This window comes from Rana temporaria, chromosome 4 (genome assembly GCF_905171775.1).
Source record: "Rana temporaria chromosome 4, aRanTem1.1, whole genome shotgun sequence".
NCBI classification, from domain to species: domain Eukaryota; kingdom Metazoa; phylum Chordata; class Amphibia; order Anura; family Ranidae; genus Rana; species Rana temporaria.
This window is the reverse complement of record NC_053492.1, coordinates 230,891,105-230,916,225: the sequence shown is the minus strand read 5'-3', so window position 1 is coordinate 230,916,225 and position 25,121 is coordinate 230,891,105. Positions and strand designations below refer to the sequence as shown.

General features: G+C 41.8%; 1 protein-coding gene across 5 annotated transcripts in view; it reads right to left on the bottom strand.

The window, feature by feature from the left end:
• The window catches only part of SENP6 (SUMO specific peptidase 6), a 147,784-nt gene that overhangs the window by 45,116 nt on the left and 77,547 nt on the right, over positions 1–25,121 (bottom strand). For 4 of the 5 annotated variants that reach the window (XM_040349975.1, XM_040349976.1, XM_040349979.1 and 1 more), the window contains 4 exons: positions 18,872–19,069; positions 12,238–12,464; positions 11,961–12,073; positions 2,024–2,140 (listed from right to left, as the gene is read on the bottom strand). In XM_040349975.1, coding sequence (XP_040205909.1) covers positions 2,024–2,140; positions 11,961–12,073; positions 12,238–12,464; positions 18,872–19,069 — 655 coding nt within the window. The remainder of the gene's footprint in view (positions 1–2,023; positions 2,141–11,960; positions 12,074–12,237; positions 12,465–18,871; positions 19,070–25,121) is intronic. The other variant, XM_040349977.1, reaches the window with a different exon arrangement.

Here is a 25,121-nt window from a genome sequence, read left to right as displayed (position 1 = left end):
GCCAACATAGGTGTTAGAAGAGACATTTTTAAAGACTAGGTTTGGAATTCTACCTTAACTGAATCTGAAGATAGGATCTGATTGATTGATATGCACAGCTGCTCCAGATTCTGTCTGCTCCTTTTATGATAAATTTCCCTCATAGTGTTCCCCATATGTATTGCCAAATGAGTTTTAAGATTTCCAAGGGGAAAAATCCAGTGGAGCAGAGTTAGATCCCTTGCTAAAACTTTACAGCCTCTCTTTTAACCATAGGACAGCATCACCTACTCCGGTACATATATGAACTCCCTTTAGCTGGTGATGCTGGGATTCACTAAAGCTAAACCCAGTGTGTGGCAGCTGAGTAGACTCAAGGGGAGATTTCCCAGCAGAGGTCTTGGAGGGCTGTAAAATATTGAGGTGGCATGAAGCATAAGTCAATCTCTTGCTCAAATATCCTGAATAGAGTTTTTATTGGCGTATAACACTCACTTATTTACCCTGAAAATAAAGGGTAAACTGTGCGTGCGTGTTATACGCAGGGGGGTGTGGAAAGTTTTTTTTCCTGATTTTTTTTTCCGATTCAGTTCGCGGTCCTTTATCAGTGCTGCATTGTTGCATCCACCTTTGGGAACATTCGTAAGTGCTCATATACCCAGCGACTGGAGGACTTTTTATAACAGAGGCACCTTTGAGCTATCATACCGCACTCTTTGACGTTATTTGGATTTGTGACGGTTCCATTAAGGGATTTATGTTTGCCGAAGTTCTGACTTTAACCCTTCTTTCCTTGGACTCTGCAGTGGTATTGTTCCAAAACTTTTATACTTCATTATCCAGCTGTATGCTTTTATGATTTTAGGCATTACAATGGATTGTATTTTATTGTTTATATAGCCACATTGTTTCTTATTCAGTGCAATATCAATTTTTATTTATTACAATACTATAAAAGTTGTATACTAGTTCCATTGAGCGCTGCAGTTTTGTGTTTTTTTGTTTAGCTGTTCATTTTCCAGTGGTTGGCGGCTGCACTGGTTATTATTTTTGCATACTTCCAAGTAACATACATCACGTCTAATACTGGTAGTTTGTAGCGCTACCAGGATTTTTTTGTTGATGTATTCATTTCAATGGCACCTGTTGACATCTGAGCGTTTTGTCACCGGAAACAAAATGCCTGAAAAACACCCTGAGCTCAAGAAAAGAACATGAGCTTCTTTGGGGCAGATTACAGGCGTTTTTCTGCCTTTAACATTGGTGACCTGAACAAAATCACGGTAAAAACGCTGTAAAAACCACGACAAATCACGGTAAAAACTTCCAACTTTGAAACGCTCAGGTGTGCATGCAGCCTTAAGCTGGTGCCATTTATTTTGATTCACGTTATTTGTTGCAAAATAAAGTATACCTAAAGCCAAATTATTTTTATTTACTTTACGAGTGGTTAAAAAAAATTCTTCTGTATGCCACGATGGATGCCATTTATTTTCTGTCCTGTTGAAACAAGTGGAAGTGAGAAAAAAAAAATCTTGCCAAAGCATGGGGAAATGCTCCCAGTCAAATGTCACCAGAATAAGGCTGGGTTCACACTATATGCAGAGCAGCTCGCCGCAGGGTGTCCCGGTGCGTCCCTGTTCACGGTTTTAGGGGGGCGAATCAGGTCCGAACTTTTGCCTGAATTCTGACCTGAAAACGGAACCAAAGATGCACAAGACCCTTCTGCATAAGCGTGAACCCAGCCTGTTACCTTTGGAAAACATCCCCTCCATTACTGTTCAACTCAAAAATTTATGAATTTCACCAAGACAAATAAATGGGAAACATACAGCAATTAAGCAGTCAGCGGTTTTAACCCAAGAGTATACCAGCACAAATTTAACAGGCACGCTAGGTTTATCCATAAAATGGATGATTCTCACATAAGACATGTATTCAATTTCACACGGCATGGTTTGCAAACCAGAGAATTCCAACTTATAAGTGTCCCTTTAAAATAAAATTGAAATTTGAATGCAATAAAAGCAAATAGGTAACTTACTTTAGGTAGAAATCAATAATTACATCATTTAAAAATTCTCCTTCATTTAGGCAATGGAGATCCTCGTTTGTAACAGAGATTCCACCTTTTGCAGGAGGAGGAGGATATACAATCAGTCTAAAAAGGAACAAAAAAAATATAAAAAATGTGTACACAGCAGTATAAAAGTTCACCTTAAAACTTTTAGCAAAGGGACGTGTGAAACTGGGAACAGAGTACTATAGAATATGCCACTATCTTCTACTCTAGAGCTCAAGGCCCACTTAATAGATCAGGTGTGTTCCAACTCTTCTGGTACATTAGGTTTTTTTTTTTTTCAACCAAAGACACACGTTCATCTAGTTCAACCAAAAACAGATATAGATATATTTTACCCATGAGTCTGAGATGATTTGAAAAACTAAATGTGACTAGTATTCCCTTATTGGGATAGATACTTTAACCACTTCTCACCCAGGCCAATTCTGACATTTCTCTCCTATATGGAAAAATTTCTATTTTTCCGTCATACTTGCCTGTAAAATTACTTTCTTGGAGTACATCACGGGACACAAATGAACCATAATAATGATTATACGCCACCTACTGGTGGATGGACACTGGCAGATAATTAAATAAGGAAGTCCACCCCTATACATCCCCTCCTACACAGGGCCATCTTTTCCATTGGGCACGCTGGGCAGTTGCCCGGGGGCCCCGCTTACCTGGGGGCCCCACCAGCTGCCCAGCAAGTAAAAAATTGTGGAGAGTGATGGGTTAGAACTGTCCATGCCCAGTTTGCAGAAATCACAGAGAAGATCTGATCCTCCACGAGTGCGGGGGGTTGCTGATGTAAGGGGGGAGTGAATGCAAAAATGTAAGGGGGCACTGATATAAAGGTTCCCCCTCCTATATTAGTGACCCCCTTACCTTAGTGTATTTACTCTAAGGAAGGTGGTCTCTGGTCACCAGAGTGCCCCCCACATCAGAGTTCCCCTTTACATCAGAGTCTGCAGGATTCCCCCTTACAATGCAAGGGGGAACTCAGTCTGCGGACCCTGATGTAAGTGGGAAAGAGAAAGCAGTGGACTCTTATATAAGGTGGTTTCTGGTCACCAGAGCCCCCCTCCACATCAGAGTTCCCTCCTTAGATCATGATCTGCAGCATTCCCCTTTACATAAGAGTTCCCTTTCACTGTAAGGGGGAATCCTGCAGACTCTGATGTAAGAGGAAACTCTGTGCTGGCTGGGTTATAGTAACCTGACCTTCATGTCAATGAAGACATTTTTTTTTCTTTTTTTTACTTTTGTTTAACTTAACCACTTAAGCCCCGGACCAATATGCAGCCTAAAGACCCAAGGTGTTTTTACAGTTCGGGACTGCGTCGCTTTAACAGACAATTGCGCGGTCGTGCGACGTGACTCCCAAACAAAATTGGCGTCCTTTTTTCCCCACAAATAGAGCTTTCTTTTGGTGGTATTTGATCACATCTGCGGTTTTTAGTTTTTGCGCTATAAACAAAAATAGAGCGACAATTTTGAAAAAAAAGCAATATTTTTTACTTTTTGCTGTAATAAATATCCCCCAAAAACATATATAAAAACATTTTTTTTCCTCAGTTTAGGCCGATACGTATTCTTCTACCTATTTTTAGTAAAAAAAATCGCAATAAGCGTTTATCGATTGGTTTGCGCAAAATTTATAGTGTTTACAAAATAGGGGATAGTTTTATTGCATTTTTATTTTTTATTTTTTTTTTACTACTAATGGCGGCGATCAGCAATTTTTTTCGTGACTGCGACATTATGGCGGACACTTCGGACAATTTTGACACATTTTTGGGACCATTGTCATTTTCACAGCAAAAAATGCATTTAAATTGCATTCTTTATTGTGAAAATGACAGTTGCAGTTTGGGAGTTAACCACAGGTGGCGCTGTAGGAGTTAGGGTGCACCTAGTATGCGTTTACAACTGTTTGGGGGTGTGGCTGTAGGAATGACGTCATCGATCGTGTCTTCCCTATAAAGGGAATGACGCGATCGATGCGCCGCCATAGTGAAGGACGGGGAAGCCGTGTTTACACACGGCTCTCCTCGTTCTTCAGCTCCGGGGAGCGATCGCGACGGAGCGGCTATAAACAAATAGCCGCGCCGTGGTCCCGGATCGCTCCCCGAGCGGACCCGACCTCCGCATGTAGCGGGGGGGGTCCCGATCGGACCCCCCACCCGCTAATAGGCGAGGACGTACCTATACGCCCATGTGCCTGTACGTGCCATATTGTGGACGTATATGTACATGGGGTGGTCCTTAAGTGGTTAAACACATTGCTAATAGCACTAGCTACTGTATATGTTTATAGTTTAAATACTGACATTTGCATTGCTCGGCACTGAAAACTGTAATTTTAGGTACTTTTTTTGCACTGGCAGTAAGACGTGGTTCTGCCAGTAAATTTTATGATTTTTGTCAGTAAATTCTCGTGCGTGATTGTGTAGACAGGGCCCCAGTGCACTGTATTGCCCGGGGGCCTATAATGCTCTTAAGATGACACTGCTCCTACACAGGAAGGACCTCAGTTTTGTAGCAAAGCAATATATGTCCCAAAAAAGATGGGAGGGACCTCTGTGTGTCCTGTGATATATGGCAAGAAGAGGATTTTACAGGTATGATGGAAAAATCCCAATTTCTTTATTGTACATCACAGGACACAGAGCAACCATAATACTGACTATATGGGATGTCGTAAAGCAATGCCCTTGAGGGAAGGGAGACAATCACAGAAACTGCCACCTAAAAATTACTCCTGCCACCCAAACCATCCTGTGGCCAAAGCAGTATCCTCTGTGGCTTTGATAACTTATCTGGTAAAATTCTGTGAATATATGAACTAAAGACCATGTAATTAATGGCCTTAAATCCTGAGCCACTGACACCTGATGGCGGATGGCCCAAGATGCCCCCACACATCTGGTAGTGAGAACTTACCAAAAAAGGGGTGGGGGACCTTGTCCTTTTAAGCCAGAGGCTTGAATAATTCACTGGAAAATCCAATGAAAATAGTTAACTTGGATGCCTCCTGGGCTCTACTGGCAGCACAAACCAGGATCCCTGACCTGTACCTACAAATCAAGTAATTCTGACTGCCAGAACTACCTCCAGAGTATGCAGTGATCGAACTCCTGCCAACTGAGGCTCAGAAAGAAGGCAAGACATTGTCTTAAAGTGGATGCAAACCCAATTCATGAAATTTGAGCTGGGCACTTATCTGCAGTATTTATTTTTTTTTGCTCTTTTCAATAAGCCAAGTCTTCTAGCTCTCTTCTGAACGGTTCCTCTGTTATCAGCCTGAGAACTCCTGACATTTTTTTACTTTTTAGACAAAAGCAGCCAGAATCTTTTGTCAAAGGAGGTTGCTAAAATAGAGTAGCAGAGAGCAGCTCCCATTACAAAACAGCGCGGAGAGTCTCTGCCTATGAGGAGAGGGGGGGTGTGCCTTTCCCCCCAACCAGCAATGTTAACTATCTTGGCTGTATGCCCAGACATCACACTCTGTGTTAACCAGGAAGAGAAAATCTAACACGGTGTTAACCTTCTAAAAACAGTATATAAACGCGAGAGAGAGAGCAGAAATACATATAATACCTATGTAGGAAGATTTGGTTAATCTCTGTGTATCATCTGAGGCTGTTCACTTCACTGGGTGTATGGAGGGTTTACATCCACTTTAAATTTAAGTGAAAACTATAAACCATTCTAGTCAAAAAATGGATTAGGATGCAACATCACCTTGATGCGAGACCAAGAACAAAAGACTCCTTGCATGAAAGAACTGCCAACTCTGACACTCCACTTAGTGAAGTGATAGCCACCAAAGACGCCACTTTCTGAGATAAAGGAACAGAATCACCCAATTTGGTTAAAAAAATGGCTTCTGCAAGGACAGTCAAGATTAAATTCAAGTCCCAAAGACACAAGAATGGCCTGACAGGCGAGACTGTCTACGTTACACGCTGTATGAAGTATGAATCAAGGAGTGGCAAAGAACGGCCTGTTCAGGAGATAGGGACGAACCCTGACCCTTAACCGTACCTAATAAAAAATAAAAAATCTCCCACTCACATTTCTGCAGGTGCCACTTTCCTGCCTTCACCCTAGGCAAAAAATAAATAAAAAATACCAATAATAATTCGGCTAACATTATCATCAGTGTTACCACCTCCCGGATTCTTCGCAAAAGATGTGGGAGAAGTTAAAACAGAGGGAAGCGTCAAATAAGGGAGAACTGGTACCTAAGGTGTTACCAGTGGGACCCTCGTCCCGGACACAACCTGTGTTGTAGAACATGGAATCCAGTAGAGTTCCTTTTGCCACTATTCTATACCTGGAATAAGCACGGACGATAGAGACAGTCCTTGTGCTTTCCCAGACAGAATATGGCTCACCTTCCTAAGCCATATGACTCCTGGTGCCGCCCTGGTGGTTGATATATATGCCCCTGCAGAGGGTTTCCTGGATAGAACCTACAACCGATTTGTACTATAATCCAGAGCAAGGCGTTTTGGCCAAAAACTCCAAGATATTTATGGGCAGTATACCCTTCTGTGGAGACCAAGTCCACTGAACTGTATGCAGAGAAAGGAATATATGGACAGCCGCACTGCAAAGTCTTAAAAAGACGTGCCCTTTATTGGGTAAAAAGAAAAATGCACTACAGGAACCAGCATACAGTGGGAAAAACAGCTGACGCGTTTCGCATTGAACCTCAATGCTTAGTCATAGCTGAACAGTAGCCACCCTCAAACCAAATTGAGAAACTGGCATTCGTGGTTATCTCCCAATACCTGAAAGGAAGAATTCAACCTTTCTAGATTCCGAACCATCAACCATCAATATTTAGCTGTGCAACACCCAGGAACAGAGCCCTCCGGCAATCCAATGCCTGGTTTCTCAAGTTCCAGACAGAAAGAATGATCCTCTCCAAGACCTGGAATAGTACTGTATATAATGAATGGGCGTCGACCTAAATACAGCTTCCTATTGCAAAATGTATCAAAAGAAAATCTAGACCAACTGCTTCTTGAGCAAAGGTTATTGAGGTATACTGTCTATTGAGGTATAAGTCCAGCACCGGAGCTAGGAGCTTTGTGAACCTCAGAAGCTGTGGCCAGCCCAAAAGGCTGGTCACAAAAAAGAAAAACACATGAAGCTGTGTGTTTTTTGATGATTATGGCCCCCGCAATTTATCTTGCAGAGAGGTCTTCACTGAACAGACTGAGCCTATCTGAAACAGAAGGATGCCCAACGGGATTGAGATCTAAAGATAGACCTCATGTCCCGATCAAGTTTTGAAGCTGCTACCATTTAATTGTTCAATAATGAGCCCATAACTTTTGCTCCAAGACCCAACGCAAGGCAAAGACTGACCCGGCTAAGGAAGGAGCAACCACCCTAAAGACTGCTCAAAAATCTTATGGTCCGAGACACTCTCGAACACAGCAACCTCAGATGCCTCCCTCACTTAGGAGGGAAACCTGGGAAGTCTCCCATCCAAGTACTAAACCAGGCTTGATCCGAAATCAGGCGCCACAGTGGCTCAGATCACCCTGATGCCATTGGTCCAACAGGAGACATGAACATTGCCAGACCACTGAACCTGAGGACGGTGTCTGCCTCACCCTTCTAAGTCATTTAGCTAGTCTAACAGATACATAAAGTGACTGTTTTTAGACAAAGTAATACGCAGTTCCACAAGGATGCAGGCCTAGACCATGTTGGTCTACTGCTATATAACCTGTAGGAATGCAGATACCAAGGTATCCAAACATGCAAGTATACAAGTATTCTTGCCATTCGTGCATCCATGTATGCAGCTCAAGGCAATAAGCACATATGTATACAGATTAATGCAACTAAGCACATATGTATACAGATTAATGCAACCAAGCACATATGTATACAGGTTAATGCAACTAGGCACATACATGTATGTATACAGATTAATGCAACTAAGCACATATGTGGACAGTTTAACCCCTTGCCAACCAGCGCACAACGATATATGTCGGAAAAGTGGCACGGTTGGGCAAATGGGCGTACCTGTACTTCCCCTTTAAATCGTGGCTTAGTGGGAGCGCCGCTGGCGGGGCGTGGAGTGAAACCGAGGGGCAGAACGGGGAGATGCCTATGTAAACAAGGCATTTCCCTGTTCTGCCTAGCAACATGACAGGGGGAGCAGTGATCTGTCATGTTGTTGTGAGACCATCCCCCATACAGTTAGAATCACTCCCTAGGAAACACAAGCCCTTGATCACCCCCCTACTGTTTAACACTTTCTCTACCACTGTCATTTACACAGTAATCAGTGCATTTTTATAGCACCGATTGCTATATAAATGACAATGGTGCCAAAACTGTCCGATGTGTCTGCCGCAATGTCGCAGTCATGATAAAAATTGCAGATCACCACCATTACATAATATATATATATATATCATGAATAATAGAAAATGCCATAAATCTATCCCCTATTTTGTAGATGCTATAACTTTTGCGTAACCCAATCAATATATGCTTATTGCAATTTTTTTGACCAAAAATATATAAAAGAATACATATCGGCCTAAAACGGAGAAAAATATATATTTTTTTTATATAATTTTTGGGGATATTATAGCAAAAAAAATTAGCTTTTTTTCAAAATGGTTGCTCTTTTTTTGTTTATAGCGCAAAAAAAATAAACTGCAGAGGTGATCAAATACCACCAAAAGAAAGCTCCATTTGTGTGTGTGTGTGTGGGGGGGGGGGGGGGATGTCAAGTTTGGGTGCAATGTCACAAGACCGCACAATTGTCAGTTAAAGCGACGCAGTGCCATATCACGACACATGCTCCGGTCAGGAAGGGGGTAAACCCTTTCGGGGCTGAGGTGGTTAATGTCACCAAGCACATATGTATACAGTTTAATGTAAATAAGCATGTATACCAGTTTAAAAACCAAGCATATGTATGCAGTATAAGTAAAAACATGCCAGCATGCGTTTAAGCAATATGCATTTATGGAGGCATGCGTTTATGGAAGCATGTAGGTATTTGCTTAAAGTGTAAGTAAACCCACCTATCAATTTCAGGCAAGGAAGCTGCCATCTTGGCCTATGTTTAATCTTCAACTGCCATGATGCTGCACATGTGATCAGTTATGGCACCAGCCATTGGATGGTTTGACAGTTTGGTTGAGAGCAACCAATGTGACAGTTAGCAATCCCGGCATGCCGTAAATGTACTGTATTTATTGGCATATAACACCCACTTTTTTACCTTGAAAATAGAGGGTAAACTATGCCTGCGTGTTATACGCAGGGGGCTGTGGAAAGATTTTTTCCTGAAACTTCCCTCTTAAAGTTAGGGTGCGTGTTATACGCCGATAAATACGGTAACTGCTTTTTGAAACTGTTAGATCGATGGGTTTACTTCCGCTTTAAGCAAATATGTGTCTAGGCAAAACAGAAAAGAGTGTCTAAGCAAACATGCACTTACACAATGCCTATGGAGACATGCATTTACGGAATAAGCAAGCATGCGTTTATGCAACATGTTTATGCAACACGCATCTATGAACCATGTGTTTATGTAAACATGCATATCTATATGCAACGTGCATACACACTTATGCCCACATGTCTATACAAACACATGCTTATAAAAACCTGCGTTTACGCAACATGCAACATGGCCAGCATTGGGGGGCTGCATGCTGGGCGCTGCATACTTGTCTAAGGCCTCTCCCACACATATGCGACCCATCCTGCAAAGTCGCCTGATAAGTCGCACCTTTACATCCGTGTGCCTTTAAGTTGCAGCAACCCCAAAGCAGCCCCTGCACCACTCCGGTCTGACCTTGGTGCGACTTGAGGTCCATAGGTCTTAAGATTACACAGGCACAGTTTCACATTGCTGTAAAATTGCATTAAAGTTGCAGCAAAAAAAAAAAATGCGTGACTTTCAAGTGTGAAAAGGGAGCCCAAAACTAAAGTTACTGCAGAGCCAATGCATGCTATTCTGGAGACAACTCCTTCAAGTGCACCGATGCCCATGGTTTTTCAAACATGTGCTTATGCCGTATGTATGCAACATCTATGCAAAACATGTGTTTATTGAAGCATGCGTTCAAGCAATAAGCTTGTAAGCTATGCTGCACTTGGCCCCATACTAGTTTTTACTAGTTTAGCACGAATGCATGCCACACAGCAATTTCCTGCTTCAGCCTAAAAGCAAGCTCCTGCAGACAAAATGCACATTATTCTCAACTTTGCAAGTATGCACCTGTTCAACTGCACCAGGCCCAATACAATTTTTTTGTGCCGAATGAACAGTATTCTGGAGACCCACCACTTTAAAGTAGGGATGTATCGACGTACAGTTGTACAGGCACCCTGGATTAGGTAGTAAATATGCAGTATATAATCATGACTTGTCTGGCCACACAATTCTCCCATAGTAGGTACCCACTTCACTAGTATCCATGGACTGCTGTTATGTCTCGAGAGGTCTTGCTAAACCTGTCACCACATGGCTTTCTTAACATAGCCGCCCTTCCACTTCCCCGCCTATATAAAAATAGGCCATACTGAGTGAGCCTACACCCTCTAGTGGATGGAGGAGAAACAGCAGCCCACAGGACTAAGAAGTATACAGCATGATTAAACAGCACACTGCCCCCAGTGGCCACACTGGGGGAACAGACAGTCCGATCTCTTTTTTTTTTTTTTTAAAGAGAAACTGAAAAAATGCAGACTTATCATTCCTGCTGCAGGACTCTGAACATAACAGGAGTTCAATCTTCACCCATTACGGTGAGCTTTGTCATACAAGACCTTCAGGGACTGGGTCTCCCTTAATGTGGGGTCCACTCCCCACCTCTATAGCACCATACAGAAAAGCACCTTGGTCAGAACAAGCACTGCACATGGTTCCATTACGCAGGGTCCAGCGCCGTAAGGCTGCATTATAGGCAAAACCTATAGGAAACTTCTCTCCTTCCAATGAGGCTCGGGTACCATCCATTTAGGCCGACAGCTTTTTCGAATGGATCCGAATGAAGTCTATGATTCTAAATAGAACCGTCCAGACCTCCAAGTGCACATTTATCACATCAGCGACAATTCCACCTTACAAACACTGGCGAAAAAAACTGAGGTCCTTCCTGTGTAGGAGGGGTTATATAGGGGTGGACTTCTTAATTGATTATCTGCCAGTGTCCATCCACCAGTAGGTGGCATATAACCCGTATAGTCATCATTATGGTTGATCTGTGTCCCGTGATGTACGATAAAGAAATAAAAAAAAAAAAAATTGATAGAAAAACTCAGAAACCCCAAACATATACATACACAATGTCGCAATTTTTTTACATGGTATTTGTGCAGCGATTTTTTAAACACATTTTTTTTTAGGGAAAAAAATACATTTGTAATGTACACTTGAATTTTATTGCAACCAAACACGATGAATAGCCCATTTTTGGTAAACTATAAAAGACGAAGTTATGCTGAGTAAATAGATGCCCAACATGTCACGCTTTAAAATTGAACACACTATGGTACTAAAATCTCCATAGGTAAAGCTTTTTACAGGTTACCCGCTTAAAGTTATAGATGAGGTCTAGAACTAGAATTATTGCTCTCGCTATAACGTTTGCGGTGATACCGCATGTTTGGTCCAAACACTGCTTACATATACGGGCACGACCACATTGCTTTACTGTAAGAAATGTATTGACTGATTCTTCTTGGAGAATTTATCATACTACATCATAGACATTTATGGCTTCTGCCAAGCATAGTTAACTACAGTCATAAGCTTGACATGTTTTTTTCTCTATAACTATACACACACATTCCATATAATTCTATAAGCCAACTGCTAGGAATCACCAATTCTTACTGGTCAACAAGTACATACTTTTCAATGGGACCAACAAAGACGCTGTGTGTGTCGCCAGCTTCATCTTCATCATCAAAAAACTTCAACTGTGCCGTAGAATTGCGCAGCTTCATTCGCGTTTCTGAGTTCACCTGTGTTTCAAATAGAAAACTCTCAGTGGTCTGCTAAAAATTGTTTTCATAGCAATTTAATGTATGGTTAAATGTTGGTTTTACATTTTAATAAACTGCCTATGCACAAAGTGGTAATGCACAGCTTGAATATACCAGGAAAAAGCACAATAATAAACATTTACATTTCTTGCTGCGTAGTCCGTTGGTGTTGAATTGCAAGAAGGAGTTTCTTCCAAGTGTTTTGTAAAGGCTACGAGTCTTCGGTTAGCTTCATCAAACCCAATTTTTGAGAAAAATTTGGGGATTGAATTTTTTACTCCAATTTCATGTAATAATTTTTCGAAAATAGCATTTTCTACAATGCTTAGGGTCTGTTCAAGGATTAAGACAATACATTGTTCTTCCACATCTAGGAAAGAAAAAAAAAAGTGGGTGAAAAACACCTGGTCAGAAAAGGAAAGCTCAAAACTGAACCCAAACAGCTGGATAAGCAGTGTAAATAAGAGGAATTTCGACTTACCTGTAAACTCCATATATTGAAGTACAAGACACAGGCAAGTTATACATACACCATGGGATATAAAGAAATAAAAATTCAGCACTTTCTATTAACAGAAAAGTGCTCCAAAATGTGTCCATATATGTCCAATGCATAAAAGGCACCTTCAGTGTAAAGCAATGTTTCTCGTATAAGGGATGAAAAGATCCACCAACACCACAGCACACTGGACCTCTTACCCTTAGGCCCCGTACACACGACCGAGTTTCTCGGCAGAATTCAGCCAGAAACTCGATGGGAGCCATATTCTGCCGAGAAACCCGGTCGCGTGTACACTTTTGGCCGAGGAAACCGACGAGGATCTCGTCGGGCCAAATAGAGAACATGTTCTCTATTTCCTCGTTAGCCAATGAGGAAACTTGGCTCGCCGAGATCCTCGGCAGCTTCACAAGGAACTCGATGAGCAAAACAATGTGTTTTGCTCATCGAGTTTCTCGGACGTGTGTACGGGGGCTTAGACATAGACCATCAAATTATAAGCGGTCTAACAATGCTCAATTATCCATCACACAATCTGGCTTCCAAAAAACTTCAGAGATTAGGAATCAATCTTGATCTCCCTTCTAGGATCATCCCTCACAAGGTCAGATCACCATACATGTGTCAAAAGGAGAACAAAAACCACCTCATGCTGTGGTATATAAAAAGGTAAAAAAAATGCGCTAAAATTCCAAAGTGCTAAATTGTGGAGTCAAAGAAAGAGACTATTTGGAAAAAAGACTTCAATATTTATTAAAAAAGAGATTCCAAAATACAGTACTCACAAGAGTATAAAGGTAAATTTACGCATATTCTTAAAGAGACAGTAAACCCTGCTGGGTTTTACTTCCTCTTTATTTCCCTGCAAAGTAAAAGCATAATGGGCTAGTATGCATCGTTCACTAGCCTATTATGTGGCACTTGCCTACAAACGAAGCCCACGATGTCCCCACTGGTGGAAGCATCCATCTTCTCCCCTCTTCCTTCCGGGGCCACGGACTCCAGCTCTGTGACTGGCCAGAGCCGTGTGATGTCACTCCCACGCATGCACGTGGGAGCCGCCAGTCACGGCACACACTTAGGAAGAAACAGCACGGAGGGCTGTTTCTTCACTGTGCATGCGCCAATGACAATCTACATGCACACGCACACTTAGGAGATATTATCAGTACATATAGGTAAGCCTTACCTATATGTAAAAATGTCTCAGGGAGGTTTACAACCAACAAGATGGCCGTGGCCCCTTTGTGCAGTGACGTCATGGCTCAAGATTGACTTCTAATCTCAGTGAAGTCTATAGGAAGCAAGATCGTGTCTGATGGATGATTGCGCATGTTAGACCGCTTATAATTTGGTTGTCTATGTCCAAGAGTATGACGCCCAGTGTGCTGTTGTGTTGGTGGATCTTTTCACCCCTTATAAGAAACACAGATTTACACCAGGAGGTGCCTATTAGGCCTTGGACATACAGCCCTGGCGGAAAGTTTTGAGAATGACACAAGTATTAATTTTCAAAGTCTGCTGCTTTAGTGTTTTTAGATATTTTTTTTGTAAGATGTTACTATGCTATACTGAAGTATAATTACAAGCATTTCATAAGTGTCAAATGCTTTTGACAATTCCATTAACCACTTCAGCCCCGGAAGATTTGGCTGTCCAATGACCGGGCATTTTTTGTGATTCAGCACTGCGTCACTTTGACAATTGCACGGTCGTGCGACGTTGCAACCAAACTTTTTTTCCCCCCACAAATAGAGCTTTCTTTTGGTGGCATTTGATCACCTCTTCGGTTTTTATTGTTTGTGCTATCTACAAAATAGGGGATAGATGTATGGCATTTTTTTTATGAATTTTTTTTTTTTTTTATTAGAAATGGCTGCGATCTGAGATTTTTATCATGACTGCGACATTATGGCAGACACATCGGACACTTGACGCTATTTTGGGACCATTGTCATTTACACAGTGATCAGTGCTATAAAAATGCACTGATTACTGTGTAAATGACACTGGCAGTGAAGGGGTTAACCACTAGAGGGCGAGGAAGGGGTTAAGTGTGTCCTAGAAAGTGATTCTAACTGTGTGGGGGCTGGGCTACGAGTGACATGAGAGTGATGACTGCTCCCGACGACAGGGAAATGCCTTGTTCTGCAGCTCCGTGACTAGATCGCGTGACACCGGCGAACATAGAGTCTACGGGCAAAGTTGTGGCAGGGGTGCGCGCCCACACGGCGGCAAATTCAAAGCAGCGTACAGGTACATTGCTTTGCACAGCCGAGCAGTGCAACGCTGCAGACATATCAGTACAGGAGGCGGTCGGCAAGCGGTTAAGTTTGCGCAAAGATTCAATATGTACACTGTTGGCCCTTCTTTTTCAAGACCTCTGCAATTGGCCCCTGGAGTGCTGTCAATCAACTTCTGAGCCACATCCCGACTGATGGCAGCCCATTCATATTAAATGTTTGGAGTTTGTCAGAAAATGTGTGGGTTTTTTTTGTTTGTTTTTTCAGTCTCTCGAGGATTGACCACAGGTTATCAATGGGATTGAGGTCTGGAGAGTTTCCTAGTCATGGACCCCAAATTTCGATGTTTTGTTCCCCAAGCCATTTAGTTATCACTTTAGCCTTAAAGGGGTTGTAAAGGTTGTTTTTTTATTTTCTAAATAGGTTCCTTTAAGCCAATACATTGTTGGTTCACTTACCTTTTCCTTAGATTTCCCTTCTTAATGTTTTTTTTTCTTTGTCTGAATTTCTCACTTCATGTTTCTCCTCAGTAAGCTTGCCCCAATCATCTGATCCGTTCTGGCTGGGGGTTTAGTCAGCGTGCTCGCCCCCTGCCTTGGGACTACATCCCTGCGGGGAGACACAGCGTCTCCCCGCAGGGATGTAGTCCCAAGGTAGGGGGGCGAGCACGCTGACAAACCCCCAGCCAGAACGGCTTGGATGATGGGGGCAAGCTTACCGAGGAGAAACAGGAAGTGAGAAATTCAAAGAAAAAAAAAAAACATTTAAAAAGGGAAATCGAAGGAAAAAAGGTAAGTGAACCAACAATGCACTAGCTTAAAGTAACCCATTTAGAAAAAAAAAAAAACTTTACAACCCCTTTAAGGCAAGGTGCTCCATCATGCTGCAAAAGTCATTGTTCATTACTAAACTATTCTTGGATAGTTGGGAGAAGTTGCTCTCAACTTATACCATTCTTTATTCATGGTTGTGTTCTCAGGCAAAATGGGAAGTGAGCCCATTCCCTTGGCGGAGAAGCAACCCCACGCATTAATGGTCCCAGGATTCTTTACTGCTGGCATGACACAGGACTGATGGTAGCGTTCACATGAAAACACTTTGAATAAAAAGGAAAAGCTATATGCCTTTGGAAAAGGATGAATAAAGCCAAAACTTCTTTTAGGGTGTCGAGAGTTTGATTCTGGAAAATATCCATTTAAAGAAAAGCCAGAACAAAGTAATCTCTGGAATTTAATTCACAGTGTTTACATTGGTCAAAGTAAGATTTCTGGGTACGATAAGAAATCTTCCTGAATTTGACTTTTTCTGCCTTCAGAAAGGTAGGAATGAAAGATTCAGACACCCCCTCTATCCTTTAGAGTCAAATATATTTTTATTGCATCTAACAGAATAAAATAACAGAGATAACATTTTGTCTATTAGAAAGGGTAATACAATGAAAGTCACGCTTTCAGTACAGTGCAGGAACCATTCCTATGGTGGTATTGGTTATGACAGAAAAGGTTCTACTGAGGCAGATTCATCATCCTGAATTATTATTACATCATCGACAAAGCAGCAGAAAAAGATAAACTGCTCAGAGAAGGGGATTTGTTTCCAGATATAGTGTCCTTCTCAATACCCCATGGTGAGGTTGGCATAGCTAGGTGCATAATTAGCGCCTATAGCTGTACCCTGTATGTGTAAAAAGTAGTCAACAAGAAACTGGAAGTAGTTATGTTGTAAACTGAACCTGTAAATGCACAAAGTACGAATTTTGAAATCTTGTAATCTACAGATTGAACTCACAGGTCTGGGATGTCTGTGGTCCAGAGAGATGCAAACTGCAACAAATAACCCCCCACTTTTATTAGCGAGGTTGCCCCCTTCATTTTGAGTCAAGCCTTGTGCTGAAAGTAATAATTGAATTTAAGCTCTAAAGTTGAAATCTGAGTAGAGTGTTGAGGTTCCCTGTGTTAGGGCCTGTTCACACTTATGCAGGTTGCATTTTGCAGTTTTCAATACATGTTTTTAATACATTGAAGGCTATGAATCAAAAAAACCTGAAAAAAAAGTCCCTGGCCCTTTCCATAAAATGCACAGATGTGAACATGACTCATGTGAAACCATGTTAAATTGACTGTAGTGTGGTGTGGTGTGGTTCCTAAAAAAGAAAAAGACACAAAAAAATGCATAGGTGTTAACCAGGCCTTAGAGCATGGGTCTTCAAACTACGGCCCTCCAGTTGTTCAGGAACTACAATTCCCATCATGCCTAGTCATGTCTGTGAAGGTCAGTTTGTTACAATGCCTCATGGGGTGTGTAGTTCTATAACAGCTGGAGGGCCGAAGTTTGAGGATCCCTGCCTTAGAGGAACTAGGAGGACCTGAAGGAGGAGGGTTTGTTACCTTTCACTGAGGCCAATTTTGAGATTTCTCATATACATGTTAAAACCAGCCATTTTTTGCTAGAAAATTACTTCAAACCCACCTAACATTATATATTTTCTGAAAGCAGAGGCTCTGGAGAAAGCAGAGGCTCTGGTGGTTGCTGCAATTTGATTTGATCAGTTAACGTTTGCAAAAAAAAAAGCTTTTAATGCAGGTAAAGGGTTATTTGTAGTTAAAAACAAACTTGGCAGCTCTGACCAACTTTGCATAATGCCTTTGGTAAACATGTAGGCCATTTACATGCCTCTTGAAGTCTGACTGAAATATTTCAAGGACGTTGCTAAAACATAGCCAAGTGAGGCATAGTCATTAATGCTCACCTTCAACATCACAAGAGTGAGCTTTGTCTCAGATGCAAACACCCTCACATGCATTTTGTCTCCCCTGATGCAGTAGCTCTGAGCTTAAAGGGGTTGTAAAAGGTAAATGTTTTTTTTCACCTTAATGCATCCTATGCATTAAGGTGAAAAAACATCCGACGGTACCGGACCCCCGTTTTACTTACCTCACCCCTCGAAAGTCCCACGCGTGTCCCCGTGATCCTCTTCGGTTCACAGCCTGGCCGTTGATTGGCTAGGCTGGGCGGATTTATAGCAGCGCAGCCATTGGCTGGCGCTGCTGTCAATCACATCCGATGACGCGGCACACTGGGGGGCGGGGCCGAGTGATACAGTCGGCGGCTATGCCCGCCGCTGTATCACGGGAGCGCGCCCGCAAAAGCTTTCCACCATGTGAGCTTGCTCGCATGAAGGTGGAAAGCTCTTGCGAGGAGGAGCCGAGACAGCCGCCGAGGGACCCCAGAAGACAGAGTTCGGGGCCACTCTGTGCAAAACTAGCTGCACTGTGGAAGTATAACATGTTTGTTATTTTACAAAAAAATCCTTTAAAAGCTCTTCTGTGATGGTGCAGGCGAGTAGTAACAGGGCCTCACTTCACAATGTCCTAGAAACATCTTGGGTGTATTCTGGTCAGGCTTTAGGAGGTACGTAAATGGCCTATACCTCCAGCAAGGGAATTATTCAACTTTATGCCTGGTACATATGATCAGATTTTCTTTCATTCAACCAAGCAATCTGAAGGGGGGGGAACCACTGAAGTGCTCGATGGAGCTGTTGTACCAACTATTTGATGATAGTACAGCGATCGTCCCTGCTGAGCTATTGTGTTTTGACAGGAGGACTGCCCCCCTGGCAGAACACACCAGTCAGCGCTTACAGCCATTGCCTGTAAACGCTGATCGGATGCCGATCAACAGATGTTTTTCTGGCATGCCGCTCCGAAAGAAGCTGGACGTTCAGCTGGCTTTTGTCAGGACAGGCTGCCATACACACAGGCCGAATGTTGGCCAGTTTCTGTTGAACTGTCTGATACCGGCCAATATTTGGCCTGTGTGTACCAGGCTTGTCAGAGCTGCAAAGTTTGTTTTTATCTAGATGCCCCTTATATGCACGGGAAAATGTTCAGTTTTTTCGTTGAACCCTTTAACAGCAGTCACTACTCTACGGCAGACGGCAATAAACATTTTGACATTTTAGCTACAGTGCTACTCATTTACAGCTAGCCAACTGTCATTTTATACCCCAATTTTAGACTTGCAGAAACTTACTTGAAGAATTGGAATCATACCATCCTAAAACATTCTGTCTGCTCATCTTAAACTGTGACCGAAGTTTCTGGCAATGGGAGGCTTTACTCTGGAAAAACACCACTGAAAGTTTTCGTGCACTGCACCATTCACACTTAATTAGCTCTGATGTACTCAATAATAACTCCAGATGACCATCTTCTGAATCTTCAGGTGCTGCTAGAAGTAAAAACCATGTATTATTTTCATGACCATTAAAATTAAAAGCTTATTTTTGAAAAATGAAGCTGCACAGTTACACACATCAAATAGGAACAACAAAAAAATCAAGGAGAATGCATTTTATATAAATGGCACTGGGTAACACTGTGATCATCATAAATTTACACCCCTCTGCTCCAAAAGATATTATAGATCCATTCCTTTCTATATACCCGAGAAATGTTTGTTAAAGCGGTTTTAAACCCCAAACCAAAAATTGTATACATTGCTGCTTACCAATCATTAGATGTGGTGGCTGTATTAATTTTTTTGTCCACTTTTTTCTCTCTATTTAGCTGATGATCTGACCAATAACACACCTCCTATATTAGAGTGTCCCCACTCTGGATGAAGGGGCACAGGGAGCACCTTTGGATAGCAGCACTGTCAGTCTGGGGAGGATAGTTTTAATGTCCTTGCAGATTTAAATACACTAAATACTGTACAAGCAGTTACAGCAAAACATGTTCTTCCCTTTGGGATAAAAGTTTTACATTAATGAAAGCGGTAAATGGTTTGTCTGAACACTCTTAAATCATACATTTGCAGGAAAGCTTATTCTGTTGAAAAACAGACTGGCCAGATCAATTATCTCAAAATAATTATTATTTGAAAATAAAAGTAAGCCTAAAAAAGAAAACAAATGCAGCCATCACATCTAAGATTTGGTAAGCTGCAATACTTGACAAGATTGTAGCCGTATTAGTGCAATAGTGACAGAGAAAACCGAGTACTGTCCGTGAAACTTTTTTTATTTGCACATACAATTTTTCAGGACAAGCTTTCGGGGTGTTTGCCCTTCAAGGTCCAAGCAGTACCGAATCACAATTTGTTTGGCAGAATGTTAAAACAAAACAAGAAGAAGAAAAAATCTCAGGGGGAAAGAAAGAAAAAAAAAAAAAAAGAAGAACACATACAAATCAATGGTAATAAAGATAGCAACAGAGTTATGCCTTGTTTCCACTGAACGGAACGGTTCGGGTCAGTATGTTTGGAACGGTTTTGAACGGACCGGTCTATTCTCGTGAGTGTTTCCACTGCAAATCGGAATGTCGGGACATACAGGATTTAGAAAAAATGCCTAGCGCGTCCACCAATCAGTGAGATGTATTTGTAGGTCCGCCCTAATGGAACCGTTCCATTTCTATGGCCCCACATCTGAAGCAGGACCCAGAATAGTCCGGTACGGTTCGCTTTCATGGCACGCTTTCATAATGGAAACACCCAAAATAGCGTACCGAACCGATCCGCTCAGTGGAAACGAGGCATTGGTGAGATGAGACAGAGGGAGAGCTATAGACTTGAGGGGGGATGCTAGTCACAGAGGGGGTCATAAAACTGTAGTATAATGGGTAAGGAAACCAATATCTAAATTTAGGCCATTGTCAAAAAGAATTATCACTCTTAGTTCAAACGTTTTCCTTTCCTGGATAGTTCTGAAATTCCCTTTAAGAATTAAAACATTGAGGTCTTCTATAGTGTGGTCTGCAATATAATAAATGTTTGCTTTTGGGTATAATAATGCTTTAAGGCTAAATAATTGCGTTTTGGTCATTTTAACCATCTTGAACTTTAAGCACATTACACCTGAAAAACCTTATCTAAATTTTTTGGGTATGTGTGGTGTACCCTGCTCCTCTCCCACAACTCTCTGGCTGCATTTACTGCCATTACTTGTTGAGTAAAGTTAATTCACATGGCAATGCAGCCAAGGTCTGTACAGAGCAATGCAGGTTTAACGCAAGGGCACATAGAAAACAATTGTCCTCTATGTGCTCTGAGCACACCATAACATTGCATTGAGGTACATTAAGGTGTGTTGCATAAAAATGCAGACATGCTGCATTGTTAAAGCGGTATTCAAACCAAGAACCAATATAGTAATATATAGTAGTTTAGCAATTATTAGATGTGATGGCTGCATTAGGGGCAACGGGGGACATGTTTGAACAGCAGCATTGTTAGTATGGGGGGAGGAGAGTGTTAGATGGACTAGCAGATTTAAAAACACTAACAAATTGAAGCCAAGCTCCATCTAACACTGTATAAGCAGTTAAAGCAAAATAGTTGTTTTTCCCCCCTTTTGGGATAAAGGTTTTGCATACATGAAAGCTGACCATTAAAAGTACGCCTTTTCAGTAGTAAATGGTTTGTCTCATCCCTCTCACTGCAGGAGAGCTAGCTCTGCTAAAGACATCAGATATACTGGCTGAATCACCAAATAAAAAAAAAGGAAATAAAGCCTAAAAAAGAAAACTAATGCAGCTATCACATCTAAAAACTTTAATACATGTTTACTTCTGAATTTCTGCTTTTAGCATGCATGTTGGTGTAATTGAGTCGCAACACAGAAGCAGATCTTGCGGCTTCTGTGTAAACTAACATTGATAGAACAGCATCTGCAGTGTCAGAAAGGGCTCGTTCACACTAAAGTGCAGAGACCTGGGGTTTTCTACATCTGTAAATTACAAGTCTCTACAAGGGAAATCGTTTACCATGTGGCCCATTCAAACCACAGCAATGGTGCGACATGGTGTGAAAAAATAGACAATTATGCATTTTTTTTTTTTTACAGTGCACTGGATGGCATCATAGGTCACCCCACACTGCTGTGTGGAGCCCTGAATGGCGTGTACACTTTGTAAAAAAAAACAACAGTAGACATAGCCTCGCTCCCTCTCTACCCAGCACAACCGAGAGCACCAAAAGTTAAAAATGTAATAATGTGTATTTGCTACATTGTAAACACTTTGTTTAATTCTCATCAGATCAAAATAAGTTGTCTTTCATATGCTGTCAATTAAAACAAAATCCCATAGAAACTCCATCCTGCTCTTCCTCTTTTTTGCGATGCATTAATACATGAAAGATGAAAAATAATAAGAAAAAAAGTATTTTGACTTTGCCATGCTTTGTAAGAGAAATGTAAGTTTAGCGTGGCCCTAAACTGAACATATGATACAGTAAAATATGTACTTTTTGGCTAAAGCAACACTAGTTTTAAATTTAGTGCCGGTTCACACTACAGCAACTTGGGATCCGACTTGTGTTGCCCCAAGTCGCGCGACATGAGAAATTCCATTGACGTGAATGATCGCTGTCTTAATTTACACTACTGAAGTTTCTCCAACTTCAAAAAAGGTTTCTGTACTACTTCAAGGCAACTTGTACTCATTGATTTCAATGCAAGACGCCTCCAAAGTCGAATCTCTGTCTTAACTGAAGCAACTTTACAGGAAGAGAAAATTGTTTTCTCAGGCAAACCCCTCCCTCCCACAGAGCTGATTGTTTGATTGGCCACTCACAAAGTCGCCTGTCCTGGAGGCAACTTCAAGTCACGTAAGTTGCTCCAAGTCGTGCTGAAGTTGCTTTGCAAAGGTCGCGCTGTAAGTCGGGTTGCCCCTGTGTGAACCAGCAATAAATTGGGTATAAAAAAAAAAAAAAAATCTCTTTTGTTTATAGACTGCATAGAAAGTAAACAATTTTGCATGACAAAACTCCCAGGGGTAAGGCAAAAAATTGTACATGTTTTACTTTGCCATCTTAAAGCCAAAAGGGAAAGTTCTGCTTATTTGTTGTCTCTCACTTCCGGCTGACTTCGCCACGTCAAACTCATCCGGAAGTTCGGCTCCCCTCCCTCCCCTGCTGCCAGGCTTTACACATGCGCATTAGAGAACTGCGGCTTCACAGACAGTTTCCTTTATCCGAGAAGACGGCAGCAGCACCCGAGCACCAATTAAAAAAATTGACTTGAGGGAAGACACTGGTGGATTCGTGGAAAGGTAAGTGTCCTAATATTAAAAGTCAGCAGCTACAGTATTTTTTTTATTTTTTTCTGAAGATGCCTGGAGCTCTGCTTTGAGTGATGATACAGTTACTGCCAAACCAACAGGCCCATGCAGTTTGGATCAACTGGCTCTATAGAAGCCATTTTCAAACAGGTTTTCTCCAAAGGCTGGTAAGGGTTCCTTGAGATGCAGCCGAATGACCTCCTAAGTCAGTCTGCATAGTTCCAGGACCACTGCCTCTTTGTAAAGCCAGCAGCATGACATGAATTATTTCAACAGTCTGTAAGGGTGGCATTCTTCTTACTCACCACCACTGTAAGTGACATTTTCCAATTGACCACCAATGAACTGGTTTTAAATAAATAAATGAGTCCCCCAAGACACAGACATTATCTGAAGGGGCTCCTCTGTGACAAAAAGGCAGAGAAAGGCTGCTCATTAGTGTTCAGCTATCTCTGCATCTGGCTAATGGGGCATAAGGTAATGATTTGCATGCTCTCCCCACTGTCCAGAAATAAGGAATTATTCTCTTTTTTTTGGTATTTTTTTATGTGATAGAACGAGACAAATGAATAATTTCTTTTTTAAGAAGGCTTTACTGTGCTAGACAAAGCAACAAAAACGTGCATCAGAAACAGCAACATGTTTTTTGCGGCAATATTCACCTTCAATTCCAGTTTTTTTTTCTGCCACTAGATGTCCTCAGTCCTAGCATCATTTCAAGTAAAGAACTGAAAGGTAAAAAACTTTTTCTCTCTCATTTTGGACAAAGTAAGGAAAGGTTATAACGGTGACGGGAGTCACTTTGGTTGGGGGGCTCATGGAACCCAGAATTCCTTGGAGAGGTTGGGAACCCCTTGTTTCAGCTCCCCATGCACCTCCTATGAGTTATCCTGTGTCTATTAGGGGCACAGGGTAACTAAGAAAATGAAGGAACATTGTAAGAGTTTTGTAGACCGTCGCCATGCAATCTGGAATCCCTGATTAATCAAAGCATTGCTTAGATATGGATTTCATGACCTTCAATGTAGGAGCCGGTCTTTTTTACATTGGTAAAACCAAAACGCCCGTTTGCCAGGCGTATACAAGACCATCTACATTATTTAGATGCTGGACTTCTGTACACCCCCATTTGTAAACATATTGGTTTACAGCACAGCTATGACCCCTCCTATGTGTCCTTCTTTGTACTTGAGGTTATACCCGAACAGGAAAGAGTTAATTTTGACAAGACAGTCCTCCAGCAAGAGGCAAGGTGGATATTCAAAGGGCCACCTATTCACCAGGGCTTAATACGGCCCCATCATTTAAACCTTTTCTGTAGCTCTGATCATCACGAGTGGGTGTTTATCATGCAGAAATAGGCTTATATTTTACCTGTGGGTCAATACAATGCTTCTGTAACTGTTAAAACCAATGTGACACACCATTGCCATCTAGAGGTTACTTCTATGTTCAATTATGGATAATGTTTAATTTAATTTTAAATTTTTTATATTTTCATATGCTAAATCATGGAATTGATACTGACATTTGAATAATGTTTTTGATATATGCTGAACAAAGTTTGTTACGTCTATTATACTGATAATGCCGTCTACGGTGATCCTGTCTGGGGAGGGTATGGCGCCGTGGGTTTGTTCCCCCTCAATACTGGATGTACTCTGAGGACATGTCGCTAGATGGAGCGGTTTGCGTGTTCCTACAGGTAAGAAGGGAATTTCCTTTTCTAGCCTGATCCGCAATTAGTATGCGGGATGCGAGGGACACCCGCACCGAAAGTGATGTCAGGGGTCAACAGTGACCCTTCACTTCCGGGGGGACCTGGCTTTATAGGATGCCAATGCCGACATATGGTCGACATATGTGTCCGGCGGGATAAACGAAAACAGGCACTAGCAGGAAGGAACCAACAGGGATACTCGGCAACAACTTTTATTATATCAGGTAATGGCGGCTAGCGGTATTGGCTATAAGATTAATGCTCTGCCCACGGCATAGTAGCCTATTAAATATATCCATGCTTAATTAATAATAATTTGTCTGCACTGCATAGAATACTACCCCCTAATGAGGGGCGTTGCATGTAGCAGTATTATTATCGTTATACTACAATCTGTCTGGCCATTCCCTGACAACTATTGTATTATCATTACCTTTCTAGCGCCAGTATAGTGGAATACCTATTGATTGCATTCTCCTGTTTGCCTGAAGCCCCATGC